The 10,914-nt window shown below is 46.1% G+C and overlaps 1 protein-coding gene across 1 annotated transcript in view; it reads left to right on the forward strand.

The window, feature by feature from the left end:
• Positions 1 to 10,914, forward strand: part of LOC101976881 (uncharacterized) — a 58,577-nt gene that overhangs the window by 26,764 nt on the left and 20,899 nt on the right. Inside the window, 1 exon segment of the mRNA XM_078053257.1 lies at positions 10,167 to 10,286. Within this exon segment, the coding sequence (XP_077909383.1) occupies positions 10,257 to 10,286 (30 nt within the window). The 5' untranslated portion in view covers positions 10,167 to 10,256.

Here is a 10,914-nt window from a genome sequence, read left to right on the forward strand (position 1 = left end):
CCATGAATATCTATGTTTTAAAAATACATACACAAAAGCCTGTTTTCTCAAGTGTAAAAAGGGGTAGGAGTGTGGGGGTGGGGGAGCAGGTAGGCTGATTAGAACTGGTGGGAACCAGCTGTGGCTGATCCCACACTGTCAGCTCCAGAGTCAACCAACCCAGACCCAAGTTAGAGGCTGCTACACCTCAGCCCTTGATGCCTTCAGGCCATGGTGTGGGCTGGTCCATGGTAGGTTCCCAGTGCGCTGCAATTCCATGACTAGACAGGTCAAACTGTCTGTCTCTTGGAGAAGTGTGGGAAGGCAAAAGGTAAGAGGCGGCAAAATGGGAAGTGGAAAGAGATGGGGAGAGAGCCTACTGACTATGCCCCTCCCTGACTCAGGGGCCAGTACAATGGGATGGAGTCTTTAAAGGATTTGTCTTTTGAGGCAGCATCAGAGTAAATGTCTCTGTTCTTATAGGACAATTATTCTCAATTATTCTGAGGAATAATTGAGAATAATATTGGGGTAGGATATTGGAGAACATTTTTGACAATCTCAAATCTGGGCAGCAGGTGGAGGGATGGTGTGGACATTATTCATATATGTGAGCTGGTTTTCAATATCCTGGTGTGATCACTGAGCTCAGAGCAATGGAGAACAATATCTCAGAAGATGAGACCCACGTCCAAATCCTGAACACTACTTGCTCAAACCATGGATTCTGGTTTGTATGCTAACTTCACTCCTGTATATTCAAAGGCAAACTTCTGTAAATAAAAATTGCATTTGGGGATGAGCAACAAGGAATTTGTTGAGGGACTAAATATGCTGTATGATCAGATGATTCATTTAATCCACATTTCAGTAATTTATTAACATGAAAAATGAATCATTAGGTTTGAAATGAGCTAACTACTGAAGAAATAATAATACTTTAATTAGATTAAGAAATTTGTAAAGTAAATCTCAGAAATTTGAGGATATAATGTTCTTAAAACATGAACACATTCAACCAGAGAAGTGAGACAAACCAATGGATCAGAATAGAATTCAAAGAGAGAAACCCACACAGATTGTTATTTGATCCTGTACAAGTATGCCAAATGCATTAGAAAAAGGACATAATTTATTTAAAAAATAAAAAACAACTATGCTTAAGAAACTTATTATCCATTTGTAGATCCCTGTCTCTGACTTGTACAGAGTGAATTCAAAATGGATGAAAGGCCTATCAATTAGATGATAAACTATGTAATTCCTGGGAGAAAAGAGTCAACTCTTAACAGAGTTGCAAGGAACAATTTTCTTAGATTTCTAAATTCTTCTTTATTCAGAGATGGTGTCAATAAGTCAAATACCTGCTGTGGTTCATTTTTGGGTGTGGGGGGGTGGTACCTATTGGCTAAAGGAAGGGTCTATGTTTTATTGCTGATTCGTTAGGGTGGCACTGTAGTGCGGATAGGGAATTTCCTGTGGCTTGTGTTGAGGTTAGCTGATCTATTAGGGTGGAGGTGCCTGTCAGTTGTGAGTTCCTTTTGTGTTCATTCCCTTTGTCTGAGGTCTGGGCTTTTAAATGACATAAGCTTCAATTTTACCCCAGAGAAGGCAGGTGTGGGAACAGCTGCAGAGAAGGGGATGTATCCTTGGACTTATTCTCCATATCCTTCAGGAAGTATACCTTTATTTATTTATTTATTTATGGCACTGGGGATTGAACTCAGTACCACTGTCATGATGGGTGAAAGGTGCGACTTATGCAGTTGAGGAGGAGAAATAAAGAATGTCCACTGCTTCTGCCCTTTTCAATGCTTTATTCACTCAAATCACTCAATACAATTTCGCTCTATAGGTTCTTAATCAAGAAAATGACAATCCTTAATGCTAGGCACTGCAATAGACATAATCAATTCAAAGCAAACAATTCTAACCGCTGCAAACACACCTCATCATGGCAGACTTATTATAGACATTCCCCCTGTGTGCTAAGCTTGAGTGTCAGATCAAAAGTCTGAAGCCTTAGGCTTTAAGTCCAGAAGATGCACTCACTCAGACAACAGTGATCAGGTCACGAACCAAGGCAGGCTTCTCCTGGGGTGGAGCTGATGGCTGCCTGAGAAGGCGGTCACAGGGAGGTGTCCTTTTCTTACCAGAGTCCAGAGACTGCTGTAGAGTTTGAGAGGTGAGAATAATGCAGAAGATCAGGCAGATGAGATGAGCTGGGATGTCAGCCCAGGTCCTCATCAGGCTCTCAGACTTGTGTGCATCAGTGTCAGCTGGCTGAATGTCTGTTCATTTGCTCCATCATTTATACAAAGTTTTGGGGCTTTTGACCATTTGTCAATCCCTATCAGCTGCTACTGGATTTCTCAATGATGTCATTCCTCCTGAGGTTAAAGCATCTGATCTGGTGGTCCCCACCCTGATATTCTTGCTTCTTGCTCATATCAGGCAGAGGGCAACATGTCAAAGAGTTCACTCTGAGTTTGTCAGGGTGGGGAGAAGTGACTTGTTTGGGTCTGAGGGCCATACTGGAGGGCTCCGTAGGTGTGCTGGTGAGACTGCAGGTTTCAAACTAGAGTTTTAAAATGGAGTTGCCTAGGCTAAGGCCATCCTTACAGCCACTCAGCCCCTGAGCCACATCCCCAGCCCTATTGTATTTTATTTAAAGACAGGGTTTCACTGAGTTGCTTAGGGCCTCACTTTTGTTGAGGCTGGCTTTGAACTCTCGATCCTGTCTCAGCCTCCTGAGCCGCTGGGATTCTAGGTGTGGGCCTCTGCGCAGGGCAGTACCTATACCTTTAAACTTTGGAGGTCAACAGTGGATACAGCTGAAGATTTAGGGTTTCCGTTGTAAGGTCCTTGCTTAGCACCTGGATGACCATCTTAAGTGACAGCCGCCACGTTAAGAAAAAGTTTCCTTCCCACCCGAAAAAGGCTCACCACCCGCTCACACTACCCCACCCTCCACCGCCCACATTCCTTCCAGCCCGAGGGCGATCAGCACTCCCCCATTCCAGCCCCACCCTTAACCGCGCGGGAGCACCCGCCCAGTTCGGATCCTCGAACCTGCCCCCAGAAGTCCCGAACCCCAGCTGCGTCCTCCCCCCGTCCGTGGGGAGGTGGCCTTCACTTGTCAGCGCTGACAAACACGCTTCGTGGGAGTTGGCCCAGTCTTGTCTTTCAATGCTCGCTCGCCCTGCCCGGTCCCTCGCCTCCCTTTCAGGTCCGCAGGGAACAGACGCCAGCTGGCTAAATGGGAAGCTCTCAGTGGGACAGCTGCGGACTGGGCGGGCGCCGCTGAGCAGCCCAGGGGGCTCCTCAGACCCTGCCTTCCACGCCCGGTGGGATCCGAGCGCTATTGCCGCGCTCAGGTCCGGGCACTGCAGGGAAGTCCAGTCTGGAAAGGGGGCTGGACCAAGAACCTGTCATTCGGGCCGAGTACAGCACCGATTGGGTGACGTAAGTTGTCACTCAAGACTAGGGCGGTGCGCGGAGCCTGGCTATCGGGGGCGCCGGAGAGGAACTGTCCAATGAGGTGCGCAGAAGGCGGGGAGGGGCGGGCTTCCGCATTCTCGCGGGGTTTTCCTCCTTGCTCGCAGAGTTCTTTGCCCACAGCTTCCGCGTCTTCTTCCCGAATCCCCGGTTCCTCCGCATAGCCTGAGTCCCCGACGAGCTCGGGTACCCGAGATATTCCTCCGGAGGACGGCAGGTCACCCCGGTGGCCCAAAACGGTGAGTGTGCGGCCAGGACTGGCGGGACCCGATCACCACCTGCCTTGGGGACCGAGTGCGTGTGAGCTACGGAGCGTGGGGCGGATTCCCCACTGTCTGGTGGCCCCCCCACTGTCGGGTGGCCCTGGGCCCGCGGAATGGGTTGGATGACAGGTCCCTGAGGTTAGCTGCGGAGCGTGCTCGAGTCTGCGTTGGCGGGTGGCCCTGGATCCTGGGTCTGCGGGTGAGTTTGGTGGCGTGTCCTTAAGGTAAGCTGCAGAGCGCGGCCGAGTTCTCTGTGGCAGGTCGCCCTGGGTCCCTGTCCCATGGGTGGGCTGGACAACAGATCCTTGTCCTCTATTTCGCCTCCCTGTTGGCGACATCCCTGGGTCAGCTCTGACCAGCTCATGTGGCTTGATGCTCCGAGGGTGTGTGGTGAGCAGGGGAAGGTGTCAGGGTTCTGGACTCAGGTGTGTTCTGACTGTGTTAGCCTTAGGGGTCCCTGTCTGTCCCTGTTTCTCCCCAGGAATAACCTGTGCGTCCTAGGGACACGTACTCCTAAATGTGCAGGAAACAGGGTATCAAGTCCATTTTCCATTCAAAGCCTGGCTCCTTCCAAGACTGGCAGCAGAAACCTGAAATTCCAGTTCCCTCCCACATTCCCAGATGCCAGCTGCACCCTCCAGTGCACACTTTGCCAACCATTTGTTTTTGGTGTTTTAATTGTGGTAGTTTCTCCTATTAATGAATGGCACGTTTAAAATATTTTATTTTAAAAATATGGGTAAACATTTCCCAGGAGTGGAAAATAGAGAGGAATTACCTGGAACTTGTGTTTAAAAGGTACTTATGCCTCCCTTTATCTTGGCCGTGGCTTGTCTTTGGGCATAGGTGTCCTTTGGCCACCACATTGTGACCTATGTCTTCAATCACTGCCCTGTTCTTTTCTGGTGTTGCTGCAAGTTGCCCACAGCTACCCTGTGCCCTGCAGGGTGCAGGCAGTTTCAGACCTTGGGTCACCTCCTCCTACAGGGCAGCCTGAGGTGGGGTGCAGCCTCTCAGGGGAGCAGCTGGAGATATCCAGGTCTGGCAGTGAGATGCTGGTGTTCAGGTAACATGACAGACATGGTTCCTGCCCTCCGGATGCACTCAGAGCTTTGAAGGAAAACAGTTATCCCAAAGAGCAGGGGAAACTGATCCCAGCAAGGTGGAGCAAAATGCTACAAAGCTCTTCAGCAGCAGGTGGGGGTTGGGAGGATGTGCCTGGTGACAAATGCCCTGACCTGAAGCTAGAGTCTGACAGGTCAGTGTCCAGTGGTGCTACAGCTCCCTGGGTTTGTTGCCTTGGAAAGACTTGCCCGCTTATTTAAGTGTCAGTTTTTCAGTAATTGTAAAGTGTAGCTTATTAGTAGAGCTGATTAGAAAATATTTCCAAAGGATAAGCTAGAGGTATAAGGCAGGGGGGAAAAGATAGAAAAAAAAAAAAAAACAAATATTAGGTCTTATATTCCCCTCTCTAAAAATTTTTACGTACTGTTTTTCTTCCCCAGAGTGAGTTTACTGCGTTTCTTGGATGACTTCTATTTTTTTGCAGGGGAACATGTTGCAAATTTAAATTAGAACTGCAGGCCTTTGCTTTGGGAATGATACCTGAGAATAGAATCAGTGAAAACCTCTGTTTCAGTGTGGTTGCAGAAATGCATGCATTCCCAGATGAAAGTGTGGTAGAGAAATTGGTATATACATATATATGTATATATCAATTTGTTGTGTATATATATATATATATATATATATATATATATATATTTAAGTTGTAGATGGGCACAGTATCTTAATTTATTTTAGTGTGGTGCTGAGGATCGAACCCAGTGCCTTACACTTGCAAGGCAGTGCTTCCCCACTGTGCTACAATCCCAGCCCCAAGAAGTTGGTATCTTTATCACAAAGATTCAACCTCACTAAGTTGCTGAAGGCCTTGCTAATTGCTGAGGCTGGTTTTGAACTTGGATTCTTATGTCATCCACTGGAGTCACTGGGATTACAGGTCTGCACTATAGCACCTGGCCTGTCAAAAATTTTTATGTATATTTTTTTCTCCCTTTAGATATGTTCTTTTTTTGCAATGGGGATGGAAGAGTGGTTTAAAATATAATTCCAGGGCTTGGCCTTTTGGATGCTACCTGGGAAAAGAAACAGGGAAGATTTCTTCTAATATGGTTGCAGAAAGTGAGTATATTTCCCCAACCCATTGTGGTAGGTGAATTGGCTCATTACAAAGATTCACCAAAACATCCACTCCTGTAATTTGCAGTGGTTTGGCAGTGGATGGGTCTGTTCTGTACCCTGTGAACTGCAGGTGAATGTTTAACACTGATTCTGTTGACCAAAACTAGTCAATTCCTAATAATAGTCACCTGTGATGATTATCAAATATTATCTTGGATATAGCATTGAGTAACATGTTTATTGTCTGAAAAGGAATAATTTTGATTTTCCTGTTGAAGTGAAAATCAAATGTGAGTGTTTAAAATTGTTCCTCCTATAAACACAGACATAAAGTTTGATTTTACTGGGTTCTCTAAACACCAAGTCTGTTCTGATTGAAAACTTGACTGAGGGGCTAGGGGTTGTGGCTTAGCAGTAGAGCACTCACCTAGCATATGTGAGGCCCCTGGGTTCGATCCTCAGCACCACATAAAAATAAATAAATAAATAAATAAATAAATGTTAAAAAAAAAAAAAAGAAAGAAAACTTGACTGAGAAGAAGAGATCCTTGATTCCAGTGACTGTAAACCAAGGCCAGACTTCCTTCTGCAAAAGGAGGTCATTGAAGATCCAGTCAGAGCTTTCTGGGCAGCCTTTCCTGCAGAGGCCCAGGCTGCTCACACCAACCCTGGAAGGCTCCCTTATATGGAAAAGCTACAGAGCTCTGGAAAGCTGGGGATCCTCAGGCATATGTGGTGGGGGACTGGATGGGAAGGCTAAAGGGAGCCCCTTTCTGAGGGTGCATATTGATCCCAGAGTTTGCAATGAAGCAAATGCAGATTTGGGTGAGAAGCAACTTATCTAAAGGAGCAGGAGGGGGGAGAACCACAGGTGAGCTCTGCAAGCAACCACAGCTCTTGCAGAAAAGGGCTGCTTCATAGAGAGGGGCAAACAGGGTTAGGAAGAAGCTGGAGGGGAGAACTGTGAGGAGTCAGCCTGTTCTTAAGAGGCACCAGGAAGAAGGGTCCTATGTTGTCTCCAGGTGCCAGTGGGTCAGAGTTCAGGGTCCTGGAGGAAGGAGGGAAACTTGAGTCAAGTTTGATTAACAAGTATTTGTTCTGATTCCTGAAGAGAAGACTGTTCCCCTAATTGCTTATGAGGGGGAAAAAATAGGGGAGGGATTTTTAGTATCAGAGGGTGTCTGAGTTAAAAAGGGAGCATCTTCATGGGGCTGAGATTGTGGCTCAGTGTTAGAGTGCTGCCTGGCACTCGTGAGGCAGTGTGTTCGATCCTCAACACCACATAAAAATAAATAAATAAAATAAATTTTTTTTTTTTTAAAAAGGGGAGCATCTTCAAAGTCAGGATGGGAAAGGGGTCTCTGTGCAGAATTGCTATAGCAGAATGCAGAGGAAGAGATTTTCTTCATTCATAGATCTTTCCCAGTATTCTCTTTGACTCTTCCATTTTTTTTTTACATATCTTTTTATTTTGGCTAATCCTAAGCTGTATCTTTTATAGTAAGCTGAATGTAAGCAATGTGTTTTGCTAAAATCAAATCATTGAACTTGAAGAGGGGGTGACGGAAGTCCCCAGTTTGTGGTTCTTTGCTCGCAGCAGTGTGGCTGGCTACCTTGCACCTGGCATCCATACTGGAGCAGTGGAGCTGACCCTGAACCAGGGTTTGTGCTGACCCTGGTGGTGTCAGAATTAACTGTTGAATGACCAGTGGTTTTGGAGAATGGATTGGTGTTTATCAGACTCACGTTTTAGGTGTCAGAAGGGGTTTCAGGGAAAAGGCCTCACAGGTAAGGGCCCTCATGTGCCTGTTGGTGAGTGCTTGGGTGTCAGTGAGAACTGAGGTCCTTCAGGAGGGAACATTCCACTCTGGGGAGAGGAGAGCACAGTGACCTTCCAGAACCAAATGTCCAGTTGCTCAGGTTTCCTCATTCCCTAGGAGGAGCAACCTAGACTGCATCCACTGTGAGAGTTGTCCCCATGCTTGGGAATGTGTTTAGCTACCAAGCGGGGTTCCTGGAGAACTGGGGGTGACAGGCTGCTTATCTGAGCTTGCTTCTGGTGTAGTCTTTATCAACTCTTACTGCCACAAAATTCCAGTTTTCCCCCAAGTACTTAGGAACCTATTTTTTTCCCCCTCTAGGGTACTGGGGATAGAATTCAGGGGCACTCAACCATTAATCGACAGCCTCAGCATCTTTAAAAATATATATTTTTTTGTATTTTTTGATTTAGACACAGAGTCTCACTGAGTTGCTTAGTGCCTCCCTTTTGCTGAGGCCAACTTTAACTCATGATCTCCTGCCTCAGCCTCAGTAGCTGCTGGGATTACAGGTGTGCCTTACCATGCCTGGCCAGGAATTTCATTTCTTCATTGAACTTAGTATTTTTATGTTCTTGGTTAACATTTATTTGGATAGAGTAATTTGATGTAAAGAAGAATTGAGAGTTCTTGATATAATTGTGTGTGTGTGTGTGTGTGTATGTGTGTGGTGCTGGTGGGGATTCAAACTAAGGCCTCGTGCATGTGAGGCAAGCACTCTACCAACTGAGCTGTATCCCCAGCCCCTTGAAATATATTTTTAATGCTCAGTGTAGTCAGATTCTAAACTCCCATATATCCCTACCCAAATAGAGATGACTTGGCCCTGGGCAGGCTGCCCTGGTCTCTGCTACCTCTGCCTGGAGGTGCAGACAGGTCCGATTCTGAAGCAGAATGTTACTTGGTTTTGTCTTATTTGAGTTTTCAATAACTTTGTGTTTCCATTAGTACTCTATTACTGTGGGACCGTAACATGTAGTATGTGGTCTCTGTCTCAGTTGGTTAGACTCATGTTGCTGTTTTAGGCTGTGGTTCCCCCAGGTCCCTCCACTGTTTCTGCTTTGGGACCCTGAGTTGTTTTGAGTGTAATTTTTATGTTCTTGATAATTCCATCCTTTTTAAAAATTTGGGCCCTAAGTATGCACACTTTATGTTGTACACATTGGAAAATCATCAGGCTATTGATTATGTATAAACTACATTGCATTATATGGATCAGCTCTCTGGCTTTTAATCCTTGTGTGTATATCTCTAATACATGTCTGTTCTTGTTTATTTCCATGTGGATGTACATTGCTTTTTACTGAATACTATTTCAATGAGCATTTTTTTGTGTATCTTCATGTTCTTGGAAAGGTTTTCAGTAATTTTCTAAAATTTAATTCAGTTAAAACTCAATTCAAATTTAATTCGTTTGTGAGGTAATGTATTCTTTCCTTTAATATTCCCTCAACATGAATTTATTTTTCTTTGTAAAGACTGTAGACATTTCCCCTGAGGTAAGGCAACCATCTTGTACCCAATTGTTGTTTCATGCAAGAGCCTCATTTTTCATAGATGTGAGTGTATCAATCTCTTCCTTTGGAATTTCTTTGTCTTCTTATTCAGAAAACCTATAGGACAGGGGACATGATGGGTTTCAAGAGAGAAATACTTAGTTGTCCCCTCCTGGTCACCAAAGAATGAGTCCTCCAGGGGCCAGCTGTCAGAGCCTGGCTCCCAACTTGGGAATGTGTTTACCTCTCTGCAAGGGGGTTTTCATTCTGTACTGTGGGTGAAGCAGGCTCCTTACATGAGGTGGTTCAAGGGCTTGGTTTTCCATTCATTGAATTCTTTTTATTATTGCCATATAATTAGCTTTTCATGCACTTACTAATTGTATTTCCTGATTGTCTTTTTATTTTCTTGGGTGAAAAAGAGTTGATTGAGAGTGAAAGTGTGAGGAGGCCTTAGCCATGCAACCTTGGCTTCTTCTCAAGTGATGGATGCCGGTCTCCTTCCCTTCCATTCTGGCCAGACCTGGCACCTACTTTCTCTGAGGTCAGGGTCGGCTGCCTTGGACACCAAGGCTGTAATTCCTCACACATGCTTGTGTTTCTGTGCCCAGAGGAGCAGGAAGACAACAGAGCTGGCTGCAGAGAGCTGTCTCAGCCCTGCCTAAGTGGAAATGTCCCCCTGATGGGGCAGGTCTCCTTGCAGGGAGGAAATGCTATCTGAGAAGGACTTTTGCCAAGACTCTGTCTTTCGGGCCTATTTACCCAGGACTCGGCTACATCTCCTGTCACTCAGGGCCCCAAGTTTGTATATGTGGCTGGGGTATGCAGGGATCTTATGAACCCTGGGCAGGTAGCAGGCAGCTGGTGGGAGGGGGTGGTCTTCCACAGTCTCAGAGGCCTTCATCTCTCACCCTGTGTATCTCCAGGACTGTGTCTTCTCTACTGCATGAGGCCCAAGTGGCTGTGTCTCAGATCTGTCTCCCTGTGACCTACACCGGCTGAGATCCATAGGAAGGATGTCTGGTCTCCTCAGAAGGCAGGAAGTGGTGAGTGTGTGGGGCCAAGTCAGATTACAGGGGTGGTGGGTGGGGGAAGGTGGGCTGTTTAGAACTGATGGGAACGATCTGTGGCTGGACTCTGGCCTCCCAACTGTCAGCTCCAGAGTCAGCCAAGCCAGACTTGAGTCAGATGCTGCTACAGCTCAGCCCTTGATGCCTTCAGCTCATGGTATGGGCTGGTCCATGGTGGGTTCCCAGTGTGCTGCCTGGTCTGCCTAATCTTTGGAAGAACCCTCTATGCCCAGCTGGACCTCAATCCCAGCCCTTTAGTGTGCAGTGAAGGTAGAGGACCTCATGGATTCTGCTGCGGGTATGGGTCTTCTGTGTGAAGGATGCTGGTTTGAGGGATCCCTGGAGTTACCTTGCTTTCCCCCATCTAGGGCCTGCTGGGGCTCTCAGTATATCTTTAAAATTTCTGCTCTTTGATGACATTGCTGGAATCCACATTCTTTTTTTTTTTTCAGTTTCAATTTTTTTTTATTGTTGGTTGTTCAAAACATTACAAAGTTCTTGATATATCATATTTCACATTTTGATTCAAGTGGGTTATGAACTCCTATTTTACTCCGTATACAGCTTGCAGAATCACATCAGTTACACTTTCATTGATTTACAT

This window comes from Ictidomys tridecemlineatus, chromosome 1 (genome assembly GCF_052094955.1).
Source record: "Ictidomys tridecemlineatus isolate mIctTri1 chromosome 1, mIctTri1.hap1, whole genome shotgun sequence".
NCBI lineage: Eukaryota > Metazoa > Chordata > Mammalia > Rodentia > Sciuridae > Ictidomys > Ictidomys tridecemlineatus.